The 27548-nt window shown below is 40.9% G+C and overlaps 1 protein-coding gene across 1 annotated transcript in view; it reads right to left on the reverse strand.

The window, feature by feature from the left end:
- Positions 1-27548, reverse strand: part of celsr3 (cadherin, EGF LAG seven-pass G-type receptor 3) — a 108371-nt gene that overhangs the window by 66017 nt on the left and 14806 nt on the right. Inside the window, exons 2-3 of the mRNA XM_073469526.1 lie at positions 12040-12383; positions 8766-9054 (exon numbers count right to left, since the gene is read on the reverse strand). Of these exons, the coding sequence (XP_073325627.1) occupies positions 8766-9054; positions 12040-12383 (633 nt within the window). The remainder of the gene's footprint in view (positions 1-8765; positions 9055-12039; positions 12384-27548) is intronic.

Genomic DNA, 27548 nt, shown 5'->3' on the forward strand with positions numbered 1-27548 from the left:
GCTGTTGTTAGTGATTTACTGGGACAACTCATTCACACACCAAAATATCTAAACACAGGGCCCAGCTTTAAAAAATACTGGAATTACCCTTTAATTTATCTTTTTTGTCATGACACGAATACCTCCAATAAACACCACAGAGGGGCCTGAGGTATTTGTAGAAGTTCTTCTTTGCCTCCCCCCTCTCCCTCTCCAACTAATTTCCGCAAAACTCATTTAGTCTCCTCTGTCCTTCCTCTCTCACTGTTTAATGCATTCATCCCACCCAACTCAGCAAATCATGTCCCCTGCAGTGTGTTTTTTCATACAACTTGCCTGTTTCCAAATCATGTCTGTTATGAATGTCTCTATTTCCTCTATCTTCTCGCTCGTTCCAAACCTCATCCCAGAAACTAAGCGGTTTCATCGCTCTGACTGTTTGGACCACTTACTGCTCTTTTCTTTCACACTCCACAAGGTAATTTATTCTCCTTAAGTGTCCCGTTTCTCTCTCTAACACCTACACACATTCACACACACACACAACCACAACCAACACTTCACCATTTTTTAATTTCCCTAAAGTAATTTAGTCTACCTTGCTTTTACTTACACACATACACAGATACACACACCTTTTTCCCTGTTACCCTGTCCTCAGCTAATTTGGTCTCATTCTTACACACACAACACATACACTTGCAAACTCATCCATTCTATTAATGACCTCTAAAATTGATGTCACTGAGGCTTCTGAATCCATCCTATACCATTATCTCTCTCCCTTCTTCACTCCCCCACTCTCACCCATCCAGCCTGGTATTATCTTGCCCATACAACTCAGGCTTCATCTCTCTCATCCTCTGTCCTCAAACTGTTTTTACTCTCATCACTCTCTCATCCCTCACTTTCAGTCTGTCTTTTCAAATGTCGAATTTCGAACTTCATCTTTTGCGTGTGATATCTTCACACAACACACCCTGCTTTTTTCATGGTTTGAAAAGCGATCTTTATTCAACCTTTAAGGACCTCACTCATCTATTTTTCCTGAAATACTGTCACTGTCTTATCGCCCAAAAGCTTGTCTCTGACATTCGTTCTCTTCAGTTTTCACATTGAGTCTTATCAATCCAAAACTAATTGAGTTTTAATTTGTCTTCCTTTCCACCCCTGCAAAATGTGCTAACTTTAAATGACTCCATTCTCTACACAGTAAATTATTATAGTCATTTTATTTGCTACCGTGTTGTGATTAATTCTACAGTAATTAGGTGCATAATTCTTCATTAACGATATGTTTAGGATACATGCTTTATATGAAGGCTGATTAATTCCTTCATTTAGTCCTTGATTCTGACTTGGGTTTAGTGTTTTACAGTTCAGAGATTTTATTCATTGCATTTGTCTAAAAAACACAATAAAGACAAAACATGTAAATATGTCTGCCTCAAAAGTCATCATGGGTGGGAATAACACACTCCTGCTGCACCTGTCTTGTATAAAACTATTAGACTTACAGAGAATTTAAAGTTTTACAACATCAGTTTTCTTGGCTTCATTTGGCAGTTGTATGAGTACATAATTAGCTCAGATTAGCTAAATAATTAGCTCTGATTTCATGGCTCAGATCTGCCATTGGGCATATGTCTAATAAGCTGAAATTTTTTTCTGCTTAATCACAGACTACCGAGGAGTTTGCAGACTGTCTGGATAGGTTTCAGTTGTGTCATTAAATTTAAATGTGTGTACTTTGGAACTCTCATGTTTGTTGAGCCAAAATGATGTTGACATTCACAGTTGGGACTTTCTTTCTTTCTTTCTTTCTTTCTGGACCTCCTCTTCCGATGAACATGAAGTCTTGAGCCTTAATTCTCTGGTGGTGTGTGTGAGGAGTTTAACAGGTTCAGTATGTACTGTGAGTGTCACAACCGCTGTCCATGGTGCTGATTCTGAAGCTGAGCTCCCCAGCAAGGATTAGTTTGCCATGACTGATCTGCCTCATTACTAGAAAAAGTTTAAGAGGAAAGTACCAAGAACCATCACTCAGTTCTCTTGTTTGGTGTTTTAAGTAGTCTACACATTTTATTGATTGACCTGAATAGCTTGCTATGAATAGTTTGTTTTTATTGGTCCATGGTTGGTCTTTTATTTATCAATTGATCAGTTGCATTACATAGTTCATTTAGCTTGTGTGTCTTTTATATATTTGTCTGCTGTGACCTGTCTGACTTATATCTCTTTTGTTATTACTTTTGTCAAGGAGGTTATGTTTTCATTGTCAGCAGGATTACACAAAAACTACTGAGAGGACTTAGATAAACTTGGATAGAGGAGGGATACTGATAATTGATACTGATTGCCATTCTAGTTTGTCACTGCACCTGGGGGACCAAGCTAGCCTCCCCTCAGGGGATTAACATAGTTATCTAATGTACCTCACCTGTTGAACTCACTAGATATATTGGGTCCAAAACCTGGTAGCTTAGTCTCGAACATGCCAATGCCAACCGCCCTCCATTCCACTCAGTTCTGCCACAGTTAAAAAAGTTCATCATTCAGTTAGTTGAGTGCCTAAGTTCTCAGTCCAATAGTTTCCCATTTAATGTGGTCATTCCATATATATTTCTCCCCTCCTCCCCCAGGTCCTGGGTAGTTTTCCTCCCCCTCTATACCTCCTCTATACTCTACAATTTATCTTGCCAAACATAATTTAGTCTCCCCTTGCTCTGTATTCATTACCCACCTTCATCCCATCCCCCAAAACTAATTCACTCCTCACTTCTCTCTGTCTGCCTACTTCTTCATTCTCTCAGTGTTTCCTTGACCAAACTCATTTAGTCTCTGAGCCTAAAGTTCAATCTCATGTCAACCTACTAAATTTCTTCCCTCTCTCCTTCTCAGTTCCTCACTATTGTTCCAATAGTTTTTTCTCTCGAGCTTTAAACTCATCCACACCTTCTTCAAAACCGGCATCACTCATCTTCAAAACACTTGCATCGTCTTGGCATCCTCAAGCTAGTTTCCTCTGTGAGTGTGATCTGCCCATCTGCTGGATTAAACTTCTCGGTGTAACATGCATATCTGCTCTATCACATCCAAAATTAATCTCACCTCTGCCTACCGCATTCCTACTCTGTTTCCTCCTCCTGTTAGCTTCCTGTTTCTCTGCCTCTCGTGGTGTAAAATACAGCTCACCGCCACATTTTATCTTCTCACAAACCAATTTAGTCTGCATCCATGCTTCTCTCTCTCTGTCTCCCATCTCCTCTTTGCATCTCTCGGCTCTCCGAGGCATATCCCCCCATTATATCTCACTAGAATCTGCATAATGTGCATTTCTCTCTATCACTTCTGAGTTCCTTCGGTTTGTGAAAACGATCAGATATCTTCTCTTTCTGTGTATTGTTATCTCTGTCTTTAAGGTTGACTGTCCACTGGGAACTTCTCTTTGTACCACTCAGGTCTTTTTCTTGTTTTCAGGGTTAATGAATGTTGCACATTCCCACGAGCGCTGCAAGCTTTGCATGTTTCAGAGGCAAGTGAGTGCGAGAGGTTAGAAATATTTAAATTCTTATGAGTAAAAGAGTGCAGACCGCAGAGTTTCAGCTGAGTTTAGCCTTGTAGCAGTGGGAGACAGATGGTGCTATAACTTCCCTCTACATTTGATTAAGTCTTAAGTGAGGCACCCTGGAAATAGATGGGTTTATATCTTAGAGAAGCAGAGGAATTATTCCATACTTAATATAACTTTTTGCTTTAATCACTTGTCCTAAACCTATAGGCCAAAATCTACTTCATCCGCAGACTCAGATTAAATTCTAGTTTAGAAGCAGTGGTTAATATTTTCAAGTCTCCAAGGCATAATAAGCCAAACAAATGCCCATCACTAACAAGAACAACAGCTTCCTCACATCACATTGTTCTTTGTGTAGTAAGCAGTTGGATACAGTACGTGCATTTAATGGCCTCTACAGTCATTCGGTGGACTAGGGGTTGAAACAGATAATGGTTTCTCTCCTGTCTGGTTGAAATACCACGACAGCTGTTTTACCAATTCCTAAACTAATTCTACTTAAAGTGGCAGATGGTGGCAACACTATACTATTTCTGCATTGGGCTCATATAAAAGGTTTCAAAACACCAGTTGATACTTTATCTATACCACGTAGGAAAAAGAAATGGTTGCCATAACACGAACACACAACTGACGAACTTCAGTATATCCGAAGCTGTGTTAATGTGGTAAAGCCTTCAATACAGAGGCCAACAGGTCAAATGATAAAATGAAAGATGGCTGAATTGGAATTAGCTTCCTCAGTTCCAGGGTCCTGGTATAAAACATACTTGAATAGACCAGAGCCAATTGTTAATTTTATTAATGACACCTGAGCTTTTCCTACTATGACAGGTCAAAAAGCCTGCTATGAAAAAGGCTTGTGAGCAGATTAAAGCAGCATGGATCAATAGTCTGCCTCACATCTAATTCATTCATTTGAGGAAATCCTTTCACACATCTGTTGACAAAAAAGCTTTTAACGCTGAATTAAGCAACATTTCTACTTTGACCCTGAATTGTAAGACACCCGAATTAACATGCAGTACTTGCTTTCATCAACATGGTTTCATTTCAACCCCCACATCTGAATGGTATATGACCCCAACTGATACAGTGTTTCACATAATACTACATCTCAGGGTTTGGCACCACAGAGGTATTGTTAACCTTTCTACACAGCAGGGTTCAGTTTCTAATGCGTAAAAAGGCTTTAACCCTCATGTCAAACCTGACTTATCCTGGGGTTAAATGTGTGGTTTAGAGAGGGGGTTAGCCTGAGGTTACGTCTGCCGTGAGATCCTCAGCTTGTCTTTGCTTTAGTCTTTGTAGTGGAGGAGGTGATGAGGCTCAGTGATCCTTAAAGAGTCCAGTTCTAATGGGAGGAAGCATTCACCAGTACACTGAATGAAAACCATAGGGGCTAAGTCAATATAATCTTTTAAACCTCTTCTTAATATATACTTTAATTAGAGAGTGTATCCTGAGTGTACAGATTTTTTTGTTTTACACATTGACTAGTTTTAACCTATGGTACTTCTAATCTGGACCAGTTTTATGTTTGAGTTTTTCCATTAGGTTTAAATACTACTAAAAAATGCTCTATAGTCAAAGGTTATTGTCATCATTATATTACACAATTACTGTTACAGAATAGAGGTTTTTATTTTATCCCTTTGACACTGAACAAAAAACCCACTAACTCAAAAAAACAGAAAGGCAAGCTAGTCCACTGTCAATGGGAAAGCAGTCGATCGCGTTTTAGCAGGTTTACCAGTGTTTATAAAAACATACACACTAGGTTTGGTGTAAAATTGTATTATAATCTTCGGTTTTGATGAGGCATTTCCATCAGCCAACTGATCTACACTGGATGCTCATCCCAATCACTTTGTATGATTCAAGATGAGTGAACTCTTTCTACATGAAACATCTGGCATTTCACAAATCACACCTGAATCTGTCTGTGCAAACCTTCTGTTCCAGGCGGAAAAATATTTCTCAGTCAGTGGAAAATAAAAGTTTCCTGTCTCGGTATAAACCCCAGGCTTAGCTCCTGCCTGTGAGAGCGATCCATAGAGTTCCAGGGAAAGGCAATTCAAAGCCACAAAGAGCGTACGCAGGGATGGATGAAGGCAGGTTGGATGGAAAAATGAAAGGGAAAACGAATGAGGGAGAGAGGAAACTTGGTTGGGAGACGTCTGGAGATTTCCGTGTATTGCAGAATCAATTCGTCCCCGTTTATCCGTTCTCCTCCTCCTCCCTATCCTCCCACTAGCCCCAGGCATTGACAAGATACCGCAACACCCGACGCCTACGCATGAAAAGCACAACACCGACTACCCAGTACCCATCTGATTCCCCTTACTCTACCCCTCACCTCTTACCCTCCATCCCCCCCTCACTCTCTCATTGCTCTCAGAAGTCTCTTGTCCCATTCCCCCCCTGCAGCAGCCTTCCTTCCAAGTTATTCTCGCTGAATTCATTTGTCTCCCTTGTCTCTCATATTGCTGTCATACCCATCTCTTATCCGTCATCTCTCATGCTCCGGTGTTTGCGCTCTGTCCCTCTCCTGACCCATCATCTACTCTTTCTTTATAATTAGCTCTATCACTCTTACTCTCCCTCACGGTTTTTCTCTCCTCCTCTTTCTCTCCTATTATCCATTATCTACTTTCCTTATGTTTTATCATTCCCGCTGTCTCTTTCTTTCGGCACCTACACACTTAGCAAATTTGCAGGTTCATTGCACAGACTGTACGATATCAACTTGGAGATATGTCCGGATGTGCGATTAATGTCTGCTGAATCGGAGCAATATGGCAGAGACAGAAATAAATGCAAGGAGAGACACGTCATCTGTCATCCAAGCTTTCCTGAAGCATTAGCACTTTTTTGTTGTTTTTGACCTAGAAGAAGACTTTACAATGATCAAGCAGCAGTAATCTGAGTAATTTCAAGTCACAATCTGATTGGTCTGTTTGTAGACGTGGGTCATAGCAGCAGTCAGTTATAAGAATTATTGTCCTACGTTTTGGACATTGTCAGACATTTTGACAGAGCCAATCTTATGGCTGCCAAAACTCCACATCAGCCGTTAGTAGATGTGTCTCACAGTGTGATCGAGGACCACAAATCTGGACTGATTTCACCATGTTATCTCCTTATTATAAAGCTCACTGGTATCACCCAAAACCCAACAGTGTATATGTGACCTCTCTATTATATATCTATATCTTTCTCCTCATGATTTTATTTCCTCTTCCCCTTCAATTTCCCTCTTTCCCTTACCCCATCACCCCATCTTTCTCTCAGTTTCTGAAACTTTCCTGACACCCTCCATCTCTCTTTCACTTACTTTCCATCATTCTCCATTCTCTGTCTTTCTCCACCCTCTGGCTCACACTATGCCTCGTTCTACCTCAAATTTCTCTTTTGCTCATTTCCTCTCTCTCTTTATCTCTCTTTCTGTCTGCCTCGGTGGGAGTTTGGAAAACACTCTGTCTCTCTCATGAAAGAAAAGAGTTGCTTCACTCCCCCAGCTCGCTTTTGATTCGAAATAAAAGGCAATGTGAAATATCCCCCAGACGCACACACTGACATTTATAGCATCTATCCTCTCCTACATCCACTCAATGGCTTGAAGACTGAAGTAATGCAGCAGTATGAGGGGGCAGAAAAACAGGAGGAGGCGGAGAGGGAGACAGACGGAGAGCGAACAAATTAGTCCAGAGTACTATTGGGAAAGGTAAGAAAGAATGAAAAGTGTGAGAGAGAGGGAACAAATTAGTTTGGTGTCATTAAAAAGGAGTGAGGGTGGATGGTAGCAGTTTGTGTTTGTGTGTGTGTGTATATAAAAGACTAGATAACAGGTAGAGAGCTTAGGAGGAGGGAGCTCTCCCAGGAGGCAGTGTGTGTGTTTTCATGTTGTTCAGCTCAACTTGACAAAAGAGCGAAAACAGAGTAGATCAAAAGGCAGTCAGTAGGGGACATGAACAAAGACGCACAGTCAAGTCAGATTCAGTTTACCAGGTTGGAGTTTAAGGCTACAGGGAAACGCAGAAGCACACACTGCACCCCGTCCTTATCTCTTCAAATGCCATCCATCTCTTCATATCTGAATTCATAACTCAATTCAAACAGCTGACATAAAGTAATCACCAATAATAAGATATACTCTCAAACAACTTTTCAATGGGTTTACCACTGGAAAAAGTATGTATCCTTCAAAACCAAACTCAAAACTCACAACATCCACTTAAAGGTTTCATGTTTCCAAAGTGCCAAATATGTTTGAATTTGCACATAAATGTATAAACTTGATACAGTTTTCATTCAATTGTGACAGTGCAGCCATTCAGAACACTATGCTGGATCTGCTTATTTCACTTAGTGAGATGGTAATAAAGGTTTGACACTGAAGCATATGTGACATTGAAATGTATGAAAAGGGTGTTTTTCTGACTTTGAAGCTGTTCAAAGAGAAAGTGATAAAGTGATGTAAAGCAATGAATAAAGAAGACATTTTAACAGGACCAGCTGACTGTGCTGTGGGTTCTTTATGATTTAGGGATAATTCAAGGGCAAAGTTAAAAGGAAAGTATGAGTTGATGCTGCTATTCTCACATATAGTTTGATACCGCTCAATGTAAGGCAAGGTAAGTACAGTATAATATCTAAACTGAACAACAGGATTATGAATTTTAGCATTTATGATTAAATTTCAAGGATTGCACTTGATGATTAATCGATTAGGTGTTAACTATTAAATTAATCATCAACTTTTTATGTAACCAATTAATCAGCGTGAGTAATTTTAAGAACACCTTCTGGTTTCTTTACTCCTCTATGGCAATATCTCTGTGGTTGTGAACAAAACAAGACATCTGAGGATGTCATCTTAGGAAACACAGATCAAAATATTTCACAATTTTCTGACATTTTAGAAACCAAACTACTAATTGATTTATCGCAATATTAATGAATCGATTACTCGCAACGACAATATTTGTTAGTTGCAGCCCTTACTTCCTGTCATCAAAACAAATTTATAAAATACAGATGAGCAGCTTATGCATGTTAATTGAGACAAGCATACTCAGTATAGCATACTTATGTTGTGCAAAAAAAAACAACCTTTAATTTAAAGCCATATGTCTACCCATAAAACCAAACAAAATCAGCCAAATCTACCGCAGCAGCACAAACACACACAGTCTGTCTCCCTGCTCACCTGTGTAGTCTTCACGGCAGATACAGGTGTAGCCTCCCTCTCTGCGGGCGCACACCCCTCCGTTCAGGCAGGGGTTGGAGTAACACAGGTTGATCTCCGTCTCACAGTAATCGCCTGTGAAGCCAACTGGGCAGCGGCAGCGTAAGCCTGCGATGGGGTGGATGGGCCGGAACAAGATGGAGGGCGAGGAGATGAAAGGGGCAGAGCTGTTGAAGCGTAGCACCGAGATGCACTTCATGTAGTTCTGGCACGGCTCACGCAGACACACATTGTCGTCGAATGGGAGGACCTGGAGTGATGGGAGAGGAGAGAGGAAACAAGTAGTCATTGTGAAGAATGGTACTGCTGTGTGAACATGTACATGGTAATTTGCTGTTTTAGGTGTTCCAGATGGTGTCTCAATTCACATCAGCTTCCGCTACACTAGTTTTCACTGCACAGCATACTCACTATACTATAATTGATGGTGTGTTCCATCACTTTCTCACTAGCTGAAACATGCAATAGGTTTTTTTTTACATATCCTGACTTGTTTGTTCCAGAAAGCCATGCAAGAAATCGAAAAAGTAGTCAGATCATTTACTTGAGTAAAAGTAGTAAGTACCAATACAACAATGTAAATATACTGCATAGCAAGTAAATTCCTTCAGTCAAAATACTGCTTCAATGAAAGTAATTAAGTATTATGAGCAAAGTATATCCAAAGTATCATATTATACATATTCTTTCTGCAGAGAAATAGCTCATGTAAGGGATATATTATCATAACGTTATTTTTAGATTATAAATACTAAAGCATCAATAAGTAAGCATAATTTTAGTGTGGTAGCTGATCCAGAGGTGCTTGTTTCCTTTATCTACAGGCCTTTTGTTTAATCCATAACAACACATTTTATTTTATACGCTTAGAACTTACTGTTTAGTTGTACAGTTTTAATCTGAATAGAAGCTATAAACTGCAGCTTTCAGACAAAAGCAGTGGAGTAAAAGGTACAATATTTCCTCCCCTGAAATGTAGTGAAGTGCCTTGAAAAGTCAGGTAGGACTTTGCAGGCATCATTAAGAAGTAGACTTAACTGAGAAAACAACACCACATATTATATATATATATATATATATATATATATATATATATATATATATATATATATATATATATATATATATATAGATATATAGATATATAGATATATGTCACCACATATTGGATGTTTTGTTGTAAACTTGAATGACATCTGTTGTGAAGAGTGCACACTGCAGTTAGAAAAAAAGAGTCACTAGACAGAGGTAGACATGGCAGGTACCCTCTATGACTACTCTTCATTTGATTGTAGCAATTCATGGTCAAGGTCAGTGTCAAGATAACTGTGGACCCAGTTGCCAATAAAAATTGCATCTCAGCTGGTAACTGGTAGATGTTGACTATCTTACTACCAAATTTGATGTTTTTGGGATGTTGAGTTAATTTTCAACTCCACTGAAGCAATAAACCTTTTCCACTGTGGCTATATTATAGATAAACACAGAGGTTATTAATGGCATTAATTAGTGTTCTGTTGCAGACACAGGTACAGAGCCTGAATTAATATGATTAGCAGCACCTGTGTTTAAGGTTGCCTTCTATTTCATGTGAAAATGGCTGCCGTGAAAAAGCGCTACTGATAGGAACCTTCTGAGAGACTAAGTAATAAAAGAAAGTGAGAAAATACAGACAACCAAAGGCTAGTGGAGCAGAAAATAGACTTCAGCGCTACTATTAATTAAACTAAAAAGTGTTAACTTGGCTGAAATTAGCTTAACGGATAACGTTAGAATGTTGCCATGCTAATGCACATTAGCATGCTAGCGTCATCATTCCATCACCTAGCGTTCAATTACATGTTATCATGCTAATGCTAACCTTGCTGAGAAAACGGTCGTGATTTTCGACTTAAAGCGGGGACAGAAAAAAACCCTAAGTAATATCCTTTGTTTGGATTTAATTTACTCAATGGAATCTTTGTAAATATCGTCCTCTTATTGTCGGGCTGCCATGGTCCAGGTGAAAAGAGCCCTTGGGTTGATGAAAGTATTGACCCGCTCATAAGCTGCCTCTAAATATCAACGCGGCTCCAGGGAGTGCTCAGGGTCGTGTCAGCGACAGAGTGGACAGCGCTGCTCTGTCCACTCTGAATGGTGTAAGCATGCAGGCTAACATTAGCCACCTAAATTTCAGAATGGATTTTATCCATCCAATATAATTGTTGAAATGTTTAATCATGTAATTTAAGATGTAAGTAAAACAAAATAATAATAATAAAAAAGAGAGAATGTCAAGATGTCCCCTTTTAAATAATGAAACTTATTTTGTTTTATGGGAATTTAAAGTGTTTGCGTACAGTATAGAGCCATTTTTCATAAACTCTTGCCTATAGTCTTATTAGTTTGCACACGTTTCCTCAGGTCAGAAATGTATCTCTGTTGTCGTGAACGCCTCCTTGGATGCCCTATTAAGTGGTGTACAATAACTGCTCTATCACACTGAGATTCACTGCTAGTGGTCATCTTTATTTATTTATTTATTTGTTTTTCTGCCTTGTAAAACCATAAGCTTTCCTGTGGACTGTTTTTACTGTTCCTGCTGAGGTCACTGGATCAGATGTATCTGCAGGATTGTGTCGTCTTAGACGGTAAGAGGATATAGATTCAGTTTGCATGTGTTTATGTGTGTTTGTGTGACAGCCCCTGTTGAAAGAAGGTCACATACATTCGGCCTTAAACTATGTATCTCTTGACACCGCTGTGCCCTTCATACATCTTTTCTCCTTCCTGTGGAGGCTCTCCCTTGCTCGTCTCTATCAAAGCATCTCTCGTGCTCTGAAGGTGTGTAAGCTTGTGTGTTACTGATGTGCTTGTTGTGTCCAGGTGTGTGTGATTTCATGCGTGAGAGCGCTCATATCAGTGTGTTGCTGCATGATCCCATATGGCTGCGCTGGCATGGCATCTGTATTGTATTATCAGTTCACATGCAATATGCTCCAGAGACTGTCTCTTAAGATGCATGTGTGTTTGCACAATGTGTCTTACTTTTGCATGGCATGTCCTGTTACATGGACCCCTGATTTCCAGCTGCTGCACATGTGTACATGACTGCAGACATGTGACTGACTTTTCTGAGAATGATCATTTGATATGAAGATTTGATAATATTTTTGTTCTTGTGTCTGTTTGGATTTTAAAGAGCACTATAATATGTGTTTGGTATGTGTATTCATATATGTAAATGTGAACTAACCTCCATTTGTGTCAGTGAGGTCAACCGCAGCCTGTTCAGGTACAGCTGTTCCTCCAGGGCCTCGGAGGGGAAGAAGAGTCCGCCCGGCAATGCGGCAGAGAAGCTGACATTCAGGATCCCTCCCGGCGCTGCATCCAGATCCGGCTGGATGTTGAAGATGAAAACATCCTCGACAGGCACAGAGAGCACGGCCGATACGCCTTCCAGGAAGTTACCCAGCAGCGGTGACAGGAAGTGCTCCTGGGACATGTTCTGTAAGCGGACCGTGACACTGCTGCCCAGCATGTCCTCGGTAATGATGAGGACGCGGAGAACGCACGGGGCTGAAATGCTGTGGACGCCATCTGAAAAGTTAAAGAAGAGAGTGGAGGAGAAAAAAAGGTCAGGTCGATAGATGTTGGAAGAGGACATCGAGTGATACAAAGGTGTGAACAGGTGAAAAGGGAGAGATAGATGAAGGGGAAGGAACAAGGGAGGAGGGTCAGGGACAACAGGCATAAAGAGCAGAGAGAAAGAGGTGAAGAGACATTGATAAATGAATGGGAGCCAGAGAGGAAGGATTACAGAGAGGAAGAGAAGAGGTGAGGAGGTCACAACATTGTGAGACATGCAGCTTGGACCACTGTACATGCAGGACTCTGTCTTGCTACTGTACATGTTGTCATACATTGTGGACATACATTCACACCAACACACATACAAATGCAAGAGAAAAGTCCAGGATCATTTTCAAGACTGCTTTGTGTAATTACAGCTTAAAAAGGCCCCACACACATATCCTCCTTAGACCCGGCAATTCATTTTTGCCCTCTGTGTGGGACATGAGTCTGAGACCTCTAACTCAAGCACCATTCATGCAATCTATTTGAGTCAGACTGTATTGTCTAGAGGACATCCTGGGCAGTCTAGTGGAGTAGTTAATATTAAAAAGTATTTATACAATGCAAAAACTACATGTGTACAAATAGTACAGACTGACATCACTAATGATGGTAATGGGGGAGTGATAATGGAAGGATTGTGTTCTCAGAACTGGATTGCAGGTCTGAGGTAGTCAAACATGAAAATAAACAGGAATATACAGTACTTGGGATATTCACCTATGTATATTGGACTGACTGTATGTCAATGTAAGGTGAACTTGTAAATTACCCATGAATATGTGTATTTTTTCAGTCTTGTCCATTTGTTTGTTTGTTGGTTGGTTGGTTTGTCAGCATCATTACACAAAAACAACTGAACAGAATTCCACAAAACTAGGCTGGAGGACGGGTCTCAGCCCAGAATAAACCACATCAACTTTTGGTTGTGGTTCCATTCTCACTTTCTTCAAGATTCCGAGATCTTTGTTAATTTCTCAACGAATAATGGATCGTGATGAAAAAAAATCAGCTGTCTTTAGGTGGCTGGTATGTATCAGTGAGTACAATCTGATGCAGATCTTAAATCTGGTGATCTTAGATTATGATTAAGAAGTTATGGGTGGTTTACAGGGCTACCGAGTTTGATATTGGTTTAGGCTTGATTGAATTAATGGAGGCTGTTGGGCTTTGGCGGAGGTATGCACTCTACTGAGCGCCATTTAAGTTAAAGTTGTGTTTTTCAGGGTTGTTATTATTTTATTTTTTTATTTATTTTTTATGTATTTTTTATACATATTTTCACGTTGAATGGTTCATATATATAAGATGTTATAGATATTGTAATCCCTTAGTAAAAGAAAGAAATGTCAATCTATGTTGAAATTTTGAAATATGAGAAATTACAGAAAAAGAGAACAGTTCAGAGTTATGTTGCTACTTAAGTGATCAAACTTGTACTAGAGGCTATTAAAAGTCAAAACACTGCCAATAGCACCATTATAGTGGAGTCAGTCTTCCACAGAAGAGAAACAAACACAAATTCACACACACACACACACACACACACACACACACACACACACACACACACACACACACTCAAACTTGTAGTTAGAGCTGTCAAAGATAATGAACTATAATTCAGTGTGCTATTTAAACTGAGTGAAAGAGGGGAGAGAAGTGCTCAGTACAAGTACTCTGATGTTTGAATAATGTAATGGAAAGTAAGTTTGCTCTGGCCAAACTGGATTCTTTACATAAAGTATGTAAGAATTGATCTGCTGTGAAAGATTTTTCACTCCACCACCCTACAGCCTGTGTCAGTGGCTGACATGTACCAGTTGTGACCGAAATCTGTAAACTGTTCACTTCTGTTTACTGTAAAATGTGCTTTAATTTAGCCATACCCAGACCAAAATATTATCTTCCTCACAGCCAGCAGTATTTTGTTTTATTTTCTGTTTAGTCATCATCTGCACACACAGCCAATTCCCCGGTGGACCTTCATGGCAGGCTTCAGATGTGGTTGATGACGGGAGATTTATTATGTAAGTATGGTCATTTTCTGAAATCCAACTCACCATTGTCAGCAAAGATGATGCCATTCTTATTGTTCCAGTAAGAAAGGAAAAAAAAACGGATCTATATTTGTGAGCCAGGAGGTTGGTTTCAAATCCTGTGCATGTGATTGAACAAGCCACAGAGAGATAGAGAGAGAGATGGAGAGGGATCACTGAGTGCCCTCATGTAGTAAACATCCCTCTCATCTCCCCATCAAGTCACATTCAGCTTTGGTTACAAATTTAACATGGCACTGCTTTTCTCTGAGTTCATATGAATCACAGCAGGTCACAACCCCCGCAAACAGAACAATATCTGTTTCAACAACAGCCACAAGACACGTTTCATCTACGCTGCATTCAAACACAATCCAGTGCTGGGCGGCTGCAGCGTACACTGTAAAGCAAGTCGGTGCGACAAGCTGGCTAATAAGCTATCAAAGAATACAAATGCACATAACCACACCGGCATGAGGAGGCAATTTTCCTGCCGCGGCAGCGAGGCGTTGCAGGGGTGAAGCAGGGTGAACGATAAGGTGGAGAGAATGAAAGAGTGAGAATACAATACATGAGGGGTCTTGATGGAAAAAGAGAATGGCAAGTGGTGGAAAGAATGAGTGAGAGGGAGAAAAGGAGCACAGCAGCCATGGGTGGATGGCGAGGGGTGAAATGGAAAGGCAGAGGGAGGATGTTGACAGAGGGAAGAACAGAGAGGCGACGGAGGGTGAAGGAGAGCGAGGGGGTTTATTAAAAACTGGAAAAAGCAAAGGATATGATGGAGGAGGGCAAGAGATGAGAAATGAGAAAGAGAAGGAAGGCCTTTAACCAGAGATTAATTAAAAGAGAGAGAGAGAAAAAGAGGATACTTCACAACTCACAAATAGGGAATCAATAATAATGCACTTCTTAAGTATTAATGTCAATAATTGATTGATTATTGATGTTCACTTCTGCCCTTTTGCTAATACTGTAGTAAAACAATTTGAGAGCACTGATTACATGGTTTGTCCAAAGTAAATTAATCAATTTATTTCTTCAGTTATAACTTGTTACTGATTGGCTGTTGACAAAACATGCTTCAAAATAAAACAGACAGAAAGGAGCAAAGGAAGCAAAGAAAAGGTAAAAGAGACAAAATAATCACAGTAAAATGGAAGTATATTAGAAAGAGAGCAAGATGTAGGGAGAAATATAAAGGAGAGCAAGACTGAATAAATGGAGAAAGAGCGGTGGAGAGATGGGGGTTGGGTTCGGTGGCAGCTGGTTTGATTACCGGATTATGAGGAGCCTCACTCCCTACTGACCTCTAACACACAGGCGCACACACACACACACACACACTAAAATCCAGAAACCCATGTAATAAATGAACAGCCAGAGGAAGGAGCATTATGAAGGGCCAGAGGAGAAAAACTCCCACAGAAAATCATCAAGGATTCATACAGAGCCAAGAACTAGATAGATAAAATTAATGATAGCTGGTTAGACCGATGTTAGGTTTGACTCTAACATAACATATAGTATTAGGTGAAGTAATTAAATGCGACCTCGTCTTGTGGGGCTAAAAGCCGGCTTAATTATCAGCCTCTGGATCAGGATGCAAAGACGGAGCAGTAATTGACGCTGATCTCCCATTGTCATTGAAATGAGACAGGGATCTATGAAAAGACTCTGGACTATCTGATGTAGAACCCAGTCTCACACACACATGTGTGGGCGACACACACATCCATCAAAAATCTCCACACACACATAAAATACAGTTGTAAAGACCATCATTAACTCGAACTTTAACCATCAACATGCCTAATCCAAAACATTTCCATCCATCCATTTATCCAGGGTTGGGTCGCCACGGCAGCAAGCTAAGCACACACGCGCCTCTACCTTGTAATGTTGTCTGGTTCCTCCTGGGGGATCCTGTGGTGTTCCCAGGCCAGATGATATGTATAATCTCACCAGCGAGTTCTGGGTCTAACCAAAAGGTCTCCTCCCAGTTGGAATGCCCCGAAATCCTCCAAAGGACAGTGCCCAGGAGGCTTCCTAATCCGCTGCCCGAACCACCTCAGCAGGCCCCTTTTGACGCTGGGGAGCAATGGCTGTCCTCTGAGCTCCCTGCAGATGTCCAGGCTCCTCACCCTATCTCTAAGGCTGAGCCCAGTCACCCTATGGAGGAAACTCATTTCTGCTACTTGTTGAAGTTTGACAGCTAAATTGAATGCTTTGCCTTCCAGCTCAGCTCCCTCTTCACCAATCTACATGTCTGTCTCACACTCTTCTACCATCCCTCGTGAACTAACTCCTTCACTTGGAACAGCAGCTTAACCTTAAGGGGAAAGACGCTTATTTGCCTTCTTGTCGACGAGATAGATAGAAGATCAATGCCAGTCTGACGTCTGTATGGTAAATATGAAGCTGGAGCCAGGAGACGATTAGCTTAGCTTAGCATAAAGAGTGGAAACATTTATTTTCTCTGTATGAAACCGAGCAGGAAGTTATATGCAAGTCATTCCCTGTAAAACAACACCTTTTTCACATAAACTAACTGTCTCCTGGCTTTCCAGCTTCATATTCAGCATATAAACATGAAAGCGGTATCAATCTTCTCCTGGAACTTTCAGCAAGTAAGCGAATGAGCATATTTGCCAAAATGTCAAGTCTTAACAGTCCTTTGAGGAAGTGAGGCCCAAATGAAATGTCACATCGGTTCTCAAACAGATAGACTAGAGGAACAAAAGCACAAACAAAAACACACCCAATCCATCTGCACCATGGTGGTTTGTTTTTTTGTTGACACAATGTTTTTTATTGCCATGTTAGCCCCCTGTGGACTTTTTGCTTCACTGTTTTCTGATAAGACAAAAAAATACAACCATTTCTTCTGCCAGGCAAACTCCCAGTGGGCTCCTAGAAATCCCCTTCGGTGGCCCACGGGGGACAATAGTGACTTTCAAACAGGAATATTTGACAACTCAACAAAACACGTAACAGGCTGAATGAAAAACGATCCTCAGTAAGTATCAGTGCCCAGTTTGCCCTGACAGTGTGTAACTTGACTGTGATTTTATCAGCCTTCAGAGGTATTTTGGCCACAGGCAGCCATTTAATTCTGACAGTAAACTTGGCACATGCACATAAACACACAATAAAATATCTTCATTTGGCTTCCCCTCATGGCTACACTCCAGCTAATTTGGACAACCTGCATCATCACAGGGATCTTCACTAATATGAAGCCATTTGGAGGCTCGAAATAAAAAGACAAAGAACAATTCAAGCTAAATGGCCGTTTAAGCAATTACAACCAACACAGGTACATGCTCTGACGTGATTATTACAGTTCTGCCGAAAACAACAAGTCAGAACCAATAAGTCTCAAGACATTTTTCACAAATTTCTGTGAGGTGGTTTTTGTTTTGTTTTTCACAAGTTAACCAACTGAGGATTGTTGTTACAGCGCAGGAATCTGCAGAAGTCTGGCACTAAACCTAATTATAATGTTTCCTGCTGTGTTAAAAAGCACGTTTTACCAAAAGCTCAGTAAGGAAAAGGAAAGTATTTAAAAGTGAATTAGTGTTACGAACTGTACGTAGAGATCCCTTACTTCACCTCAAGTTTGACTTTAAAGCACAGCTTAAAGTTAAAAAATGAAAAAATAAAGGGTGGGAGCTCTCTGGATAGGCATATACAGCACGTAGACTTAAAAATCACAAGAAAACTCTGAGGTACTGTCTTATAAAGTGATTAAATGCCTTTATTGTCACAACATGATGTTAGACATTAAAAACAAACTCTTGACGCGTTTCGGCATCAAGCCTTCGTATGAGAGTCAAACACGGTCAAAAATGGTTTGAGACCCTGCTGAAGGCTTAATGTCAAAGTACTCGAGATCGTTCTTAGTCTCAAGAACACTTTTTCAAGGTCTCGGTCTCATCTCGGAATCAACTGCATTTTTGATTATGGAGAATGAAGAGGAATTTTCATTTGTTGTCTGTGTGTGGTTTTATGAATGTGGATCTTTTAGATCTACCTCAGTCTTGGTCTTGACTCAGTCTTGTCCAGGCTTAGTCTTTGTCTTGACTCAGTCTTGTCCTGCCTTAGTCTTGGTCTTGACACCAACATGTCCTGCCTTAGTCTTTGTCTTGACACCAACATGTCCTGCCTTAGTCTTGTTCTTGCCTTAGTCTTGTTCTTGACTCAGTCATGTCCTGCCTTAGTCTTGTCCTGCCTTAGTCTTGTTCTTGCCTTAGTCTTGTTCTTGACTCAGTCATGTCCTGCCTTAGTCTTGTTCTTAACTCGCTCTTGTCCTGCCTTAGTCTTGTTCTTAACTCGCTCTTGTCCTGCCTTAGTCTTGTTCTTAACTCGGTCTTGACCTGCCTTAGTCTTCGTCTTGACTCAGTTATGTCCTGCATTAGTCTTGGTATTGACTTCATCTCAACCTCTCAAAGTCTCGGTCTTGTCTCGGTCACGATACACTCTGGTCTTGGTCATGACTCAGTCTCGGTTTAGGCGGTCTTGACAACACACTACTTTGAAATGTGACCTTGACTGTAATATTGTATCAGATTCCCTTGAGTTGATAAAAACCATCCATCTGGCCGTCTTCCACCTGAAGAATTTTAAATTCCAACAGACAGTCAGAGAACATTATCGACTAAATAAATCATGAAACTGGTTCTCAGTTGGCTCTCAGACAACATTTTGAAAAGGCCAAATGTTGGTCTGACAGCACACATGTACTGCTGTATCTTACAGAAAATAATTTAAATAATTTGGAACAAATTATTATACTGTATAGTTAAATGGTGAGTTGGCTACTTCAGAGCCAAATATATTCATTGTAACCTAAAGATATTAGCCCCGAAATACCAATACATACCACCGACAATAAATAGAGAGAATAAAGTGTGTACAAGGACATGCAGTAAGTCATCTATCCTTCAATCCCTACTATAGCTTTTGGGACTCTGACGTGTCAATCATTTTGTCAGCATATACAGTAGTTCCCATCTGTAAGACGACTGATGTGTTGGATGGAGACTCTTCATATCTGAACAACAACAACTCATTCCAGTGCCATCAGGTCTATCTCAGAGGAATATAAAGACATGGAGGAGATGTGAAATTACTTTTCCATCCTGAGTGAAAGGTGAGTAAGGGTGATCTTGGCCATTACTTTTCCAATAAGCCAGGAAGTCATAACTAATGCATCGCCCTTTCTCCTTGCCACTCTGCTTCAGCGTGCATGGAAACAATAAAACATTAATAACCTCCAAACTCAAAACCCCACAAATGGAAGGTTATTTTGGCATCTTTAGCACCGCGAGAAAACAAAGCATTTCATAAATAACAACTCGGAGCGGCTTCTGCAAGTTTTCGAGCTTTCACGGCTCCTGTGGGCTTCGAGCCAACATTTCCCCCTTCCTGTGTCCGCACTTCAAAGGGGGAAGAGAGCTCGGGGCTGGCATGCATAAAGCCTCTAAGAATAACCACACTGATCAGGAATCATCAGCGAGGTCCCGGGGATGCGCGAACATCAATGTGCCGTGAGAGGGAGACTGGCCTCCGATCAGTGCCATAGCTCTAAGATGCTTTGTGGGTATACGGTCCCCAGAGTTTCAAAGGGTTGAGGGAGTTCAGTGCTATCTCTCTGCACCAGGTAGCCTGACTAATAGCACACTCATAGCTTCTTGAATGTCAGAGCATCCCGCGCTCGCTTCCTCGAAATCCAGACGGAAATAGTCTGCAAAGTAGCGTACAATATAAGCCCACAGCTGGGGTTGAAAACAGCCCCAGAAACATTTTTAAAAGCTGCAATACAAGCCAGGAGGATGGGCCATAAGGCAGAGCCCTGGCATTTTACTGAGGGAGAAAGAAAAAAAGTGTCAGAGTACAGCAGCTAAAGGTTTGGAGATACTGCGCAGGTAGTTTGTAAAGGGATGGTCTGTGTTATAAAAGCTTTATTGAGGCCAAAAAAGCTTCATTATTGTGTCTATATACCTCGCAAAAGTCACAGATTCTTTGAAATTAAATATCAAGAAAGTTGCTTGGTGTCCGTCTAGGGGACACATCAGCCACACAAACGCCTATTGAACTCCTGATTTTTGAATATCTTGTGAATGTAGCCTGTTGTCTCACAGTAACAGATGAAACAGAGGTATGCACGCAGGTGGAAGACATTAAAACAAACTACAGATTAAAGGGTAACTCCTCAATTTTACACATTAAAGTGTGTTTACAGGTCTTTGGTAGTATATGTGAAACAAGTAGTATAAAGTATAGGTAGTATATTTTGTGGCTCCAGAGGAAGTTAAGTGTAATCTTATAAATTGCCTCCAGTGATGTCACTCTGTGGCTAAGTAGCATTGTGGGTAATGTAGTGGCCACTTTGAAAAGCATCAAGAATGTTTGGAATAAAAAATGAGCATCTCTGGTTCTGCGGTATGGATTTTGATCATTTGATTTTTTAATTGTCCACAATGAGTCCTTGACCAGTGGACTGGTTTTCAAAACCTGGTGCCTACATTACCCACAGTGCAACCTATCCACTGAGTGACATCATTAGAGGTAATTTTATTTACTACATGCAGCTTCCTCTGGAGCCACAAAAGGCTTTATACTACTTTTTTCACATATGCAATTGTATATGACCATGAACACACTTTAATGTGTAAAATTGGTGGGTTTGCCCTTTAATATAAAAGATCTTTGTAAAACATTTAGCTTTCCCTTTGTAGTGGTCTTTTAAAACTGCAGTTTGATTGTCGGTGTGCTTACTTTATCATTTTCTCTTGGCACTGGTAAAGTACATTTCTTGTATTACTGACAAGAAGCCTGGACAATTTCAGCATATTATGGAGTCTATTTGAGAGAGTCACTGAGATATGCTCGGTTTATTCACAAGACACCAGACTTGAGGCCTCAGAGGAGGTGCAGCTTGCTGTAAAAGTAAAAGCAAGCTGTTCTTCTCTCAGTTAAAGCATTCAAATGTTTCCTGTATTCATATTCCTCCCACTGTCACTGTGGGAGGAAAACCTTGAATATCCATTAAGTAAGTTTTAAATAAATTCATCAAAGTGTTTATATTACCAGTAGGCATTTATCTCAATATAAATTTGTTTTGGATGGGGATGTACCTTCAGCAAATATTATTCTTTTATTATTCATTATGGCTCTGTGAAGCTCAGTTTGTAAATGCCAGCACTGCCAGGGGTTAGGGGTTCAAATCCCTACATGGTTCATGGTCATTCACATATGGCATTGACACTGCCACCGCTAATAGTCTGAGTCACACTGTCTGAACTCTTGGTACTACAAGGAGCTGGGATTAAAAAGGAGAAAGGCCCAAAAGGGGAGATATAGTACAACTAGCATGCAAAACCCCAAAACAGTAAAATTGGATTTGGCCTGAACAAAAGCCGTATGCTGCGGCTCCGAAACACACTAAAGTCTGTCATGGTGCCTTCAGCCCATTAGCTCACAGCCCGTGTACCCACAATCACATGGGTTTAAATCCCATTTCACACTGCGTTGTCACATCCCTTTGTTTGGCCTCTCTGTGTTCACCGTCCTCGAAAAGTCCTAATAAAATACAGCAGTTTTGAGGTTGAATTCTCAAAACGCTGTGTAACAAAAAAGTGCGAGCCATTTTATGTTTTTCAGCTGCGTAAGTCGCCCGCAGGTCAGGAAAATAAATATGTCAGAAGCTGCAGAACAAACGCTGGCCTTTTTTTCAACACTCGTTAACCGTTTGAAGCTGTTAACGGAGCACACAGAGGAGCGTCTGATGCACAGTCACCTAAAAGTAATGACCGCAACTCCCTGAGAGAGCGAGAGCATGAGCAACCAAACGTGGCACATGCATACAAACAAGTAGAAATGACTGAGTAAATGGATGGCTGGGGTGAGAGGCAGGCCATACATTAATGCCTGTGGAGTAACACAAGCGTTAACATCGTGAACACTTCATTACAAAACACACACACACACACACACACACAGCTCAGGCGCTGGCTTGACAGTTGATTTCTGCGCTCTGTTTGTTTGTTAAAGCCTTTCCACCCTTGAGGTCTGAGCACTCATTATACTCAGCGCAAAGTAGAACAGAGTAGACACACACACACACACACACACACACACAGTAGCCGCAGCAACATAACGGTTTAAACCACCCTTTTACAACAGAAGCACTAATCCTTTACATTAAACCAGATACACTTAACTTACACACACTGGACACAAAGAGCCCTCTCGCTTTGAAAGACACACTCACTTTTGACCCATATCACGCTCACACACACCCTCATGTCTATTGTACTTATAAACAAATCCACAGCGTAACACAAATCCACACTCTGACCTCTGTGACATGTTAGCAGCTGTTTGCAGCAGCAGCAGCAGCCATCATCCTCCATCTTGCATCTGTCTTCTGTTTGAACTGTGCTGCCGCTGCTGCTGGGTTCAATCTTCAGACATTATCCTCATGTGGAAAAAACGTCAGAACCACCTTTTTTTTTATTTTTCATGCAAAAAGTGCTGTAACCAGGGCTCCACCTTCTCTGCAGCGAGACATTGTTGTTTTTGAGTTAAATAATTTGGTGTTTTGGAGCACTGTGTGCTGAACGCTCACTCTTATAAAACACTGCAGTAACTCCAGCACCTGAGGCAGAGTGCGTCTACAGCAGCTCCCATCACTGCGAGCTGACCTTCTGTTCTGTCGCCTGAAAAGGTCCCAAATTTAAAATTTTCCAAACAATTGCTCCTGTGGGGCGGGGTAACAGTGCAGCAGTAATGGTCTGCTCAGTGCAGCACAAAGGACTCTTGTGGTGTTTACTTGTGTATGCCAATCACTCAGGCACACAGAGAGAATGTTACAATTATTAGCATTTGCAACTTTGAGACATTAATATCGTGGAAAGTGTCTCAAAGGCAAGTGTAAAACCATGGTGATGTCACCCATTGGTTTATTGACTACCATTTTGAATCTTCAAGTTTAGCATTAAGGTCGTCGCCATCTTGGCTTTTTGGTGCCAGAGGTGCCTTTATTTGGACAAGAAGGTGGAGCTGCAGATGATCTTCTGACTGGATCTGACTGAAAACCTTAGGACGTGCTGTGGTAGCAACTTGTCAATCACAAGGTAGCCACGCCCTAAAGCATACCCTGAATGTAGTGCTTGAGACCATAAATTCATTAGGAAGCTGTTTACTGAGGTAATTACTCAAGTGAAGAAGTAGGGTTATTTTCTCATATGCTAACATACAACTTGACTTTTATTGAAACCAGTTGAGTCACCCCTTCTGCTCATTAGAAAGAATGCAGGATTATGGCACATTCGCAACAGTTTCACTTGTCAGCCCCAGAAGCGCCGTCCCTATTTCATACCATCAGTGCTCTACAGACGTCAACAATATGAGTGTTCTGTTGCAATACAGCTTCCGACCAGCAGTGGCAGCGATTAGAACGACTGCTCTCCATCACTTTTTATATTTTTTGTGCAGTCCTTTTAATTACTTTTCAAATCAAAAAGAAATGAGAAAAAAGGGGGAAAATACGGAAAACTGAACCAACAAAATACAAATGGAAGATGGTCCAGGTGTGTTTATCACACAGACAGTTAACATCAAGGTACGTCAGATAATCAATCCTTCATTTATAGACAGCTGATGCGACTTCAATCAATTTTTTTAGGCATGCACTGGAAAAAAGAGTTACTTTCTTGGTAATTGTGTTGTGTAATTAAGTTTAATGAGATATTAATGACTAGAAATTAGACAAATATACTTGGTGAGATTTTGAGTTTTTGCAGTGTAACTCTTATCACTAACGGATCAATTCAGCTGCTGCCTCCACCCAGCTTTCTACTATTACCAAATACTGAGATACAGAGAAGACACAGAAGAGCACATGAAGGGATGTCTATTAATAGAAATATCAGCACACCATTGCTTTGACATTAGAGGTTGTCCAGGGTCTAAAATTTTGGACCTGTACCGTAACAGACCCTTGGGGAAGAAACGACCCCCCCAGATCTGACAGGAACCCAAGGACAGTCAGACCTGAGCAGACCCAAAGAGAGAGGAGGACATTGACGCTGGCGGCAGGACTTAACGACCACTTAACAGCAGCAGCAGTTGAAAAGAGCAGTGAGACATTTATTTTTTATGCACGTGTGAACTGTGAAGTGCAGGAAAAATTACATAACACGTCTGCTGTGATCTTGATGCACCGTGTGATCAAAGCTGATACTCAGTCCAGACTAATGGCTAATATAAACACATAACCATAACTACAAATTATACGCAACACTCATTTACCAGTTTATGAAGTAGAACTCACAGTTACAGGATATTTCCCAACTTTATGAGTTGACGAGGATTGCCTGCATGATATATATTGTACACCAGATGTGTCGTCCAAATTCAGGCAAAGACCAAACTAAATTTCTCCACCACATTTTGATTTGATTTTTAAAGGGAACAGGCTTTGTTGACCCATGAGGACATATACAAAAATATCAAATAAACCCAGATTAACCTGAACAGTATATTTTTGTGTGTTAAAAGCGACAACAAACTCATCAATTCCAGCCTCACGGTGTCTCACAGTTAACACACAGCTCACAGGCTGGATGACTTGTTTGTTTGCTGTAATCATGTTAATGTTGTAAAGCTAATGTGGTAATGATTTATTGATGATATGAGGCTAAACATAGCATGGAACTTCCAGTCTGTTGGTGATCTTTCCTCATTTTCCCCTGCATCGTGCCTCTCCTCCCGCTCCTCCCTGGTGGCTGATTCGGCCTGAACCCATTTTAATCTAGCCGCAGAAAAGCACAAACAAATCATTAAAATGTTTATGAACTTATTTATGAACACTTACATTTGCATTCAACATTCAGCATTTTGCCCTTTGGTGTCTGAAAGGTTAGGAGACTTCTGTTTGTGTGTCTAAGATGCTGCGATTCACTTGAGGATTTAGTTAGTTTTGTATCTAATTGTTCTTTAAAGGAGCAAATGACCGAAGTTAGCATGCTAAACAGCTAGCATCAACAGTACCCCCGTGCTCCAAGCTCCCAGTCTGGACCAAGGACGTTATAATTATAACGGGACACAGCCATTGAAGCGAAGTCCCATTCATTTCTATGAAAGCTGCTAAGTGGCACATGATGCCAAAATGACTCGACTGTCTCCTGCATAGCTTCCACATTGCGGGGCTCATACAGTGTGCGCACAAGAGACTTCCACCGGAACGAGTCATTTCGCAGGGGTTGTGACACTCAAAAAAATGTATCCACCGTTTTACATATGCTTCTTTCACAATGTTAGCTTATGGAAAAAGGTCTTTTTGGGCCCCAGTGCATTACGTTACACATTTCGCCACTACAAAAACTGGCTTCAAATCCTGCTGCTTGTCCTGGGGGCCTAGCAGCTGCACTGCTAACTGAGCTAACTAGCTAATGGTAGCTACAGTAAGCATCAGTTTGGGGTTATTCTGATGATATGTTGCCCTCCATTTCTTTTTGTATGACTTTGACAGGACACCAATTCTTCCATATTGCACCTTTAAATAAATGAATGAATGTAAAGCTATTACTTCTCGAGGGGATGAAGTTTTGCTGGGACTTGACCAAATCTCATCAAACTGCAGGCTATAGTTTTATTAAAATGTGAATAGTGTCATGGTGTCTTGATGATTTATTTGTGTTGTAGAAGCCATTTTTCTCCTTATCTGGTGCTCTAGTCTCGGTCGAAATTTGTGTCTAGGTGAATTTTAAGCTGCTAATGGGGAAAATGCAATAGATAAATGTCAGTACAAAGTCTTCCTGCAAGTTGCTGGAGTGTAATAGAGGCAGACTGAGTGGGCAAAATGCATCTCTCCGTGTTTGTGACAGTCAATAAATCACCACTTCTGAGCACATTTTCAAAGGTAGTTTGTTATGAATCATTTCAGTTGAACTTTTCCCCGAGTTTAATGCATTCTGCAGGCTGGATATGCGATCAGAGCAGACGCCACATTCAGCCTGCATAATACAACTAAGTGATATGTACAGAAAGTTTTATGCATCTTCTCCGTCAGGCTGCAAAAGAGAAGTGTGGAGAGCTGTGCGTTGTCATGAAAAATGCATGGATGTGCTCTACCAGTAAAGAATAACAGAGGCTGTACGTGAGAAAAAAGGCTCAAGAATGAATCTCAGGAGCAAATATTTTGAGTTTTGAGAATCGACTCACAATCACAGAAGGTTCATCTAAAGCAGCTTGTTGCCTCAAGAATTACTATAACTCATTATGATTCCAAGACAGTCACACATTTCATAAGAATTATTTGTCTCCAGTATAAGAAGGTAGTATTTTGTGAAGGTTTTAAATGGACACATTTTTTTTCATCATGAGGTGTGAGAAGCAGATTTCAGGAGCAGAGGATTTCCAGACCAACTGCGAGTCTCACAGCAGGGATCATGAATTTGCTATGCTCTCAACTCCTTAAAAACTTCTGTCAAAATATTCACTCATGGCAGCCCATCAGGCCCGGATTTCCACCGTCACGGCGTTCCCCTGTGTATAATGTTGCCTTATTAATCCCTAGTTCTCAGCAGTCTTCCTGTCACTCAAAACACACTGTTATCCCAGAGAAAGGGACACATCAAATGGACTGTATTTGTACAGGGCAGGTCCCAGATGAGGATGTGCACAGCTGTGTGAATGCAAACTAACAGTACAGACACCTCTGGGGAACAGACACCTTATCAGTATGTTTAACTGACGCTCTGATTCCTCTCTGTATGTCTCAGAGAGAAACACATTAGGTCTTTTGATCCATGTGCATACAGTGACAGAAGCCATTTACTTAAGCCGTGGGGACAGCCCACTTTCCTTTTAACGCAAGCCTTGAATTGTCAAGCACTTAAGCACACTGCAATGGTGTTACGTTGTTACACAGACATGCCCCCCCCACCACCACTCCTAATCCATCTGCCAACTAATATCTCTGGCCTCCAGTGAGCTCAAAACCACTGCAGGATATCAGATTAATGTCTGACACAGAGCAGACACTGGGTCGCTATCAGCAACATTATAAACACTACTAACT

Source organism: Pagrus major, chromosome 7 (genome assembly GCF_040436345.1).
Source record: "Pagrus major chromosome 7, Pma_NU_1.0".
NCBI classification, from domain to species: domain Eukaryota; kingdom Metazoa; phylum Chordata; class Actinopteri; order Spariformes; family Sparidae; genus Pagrus; species Pagrus major.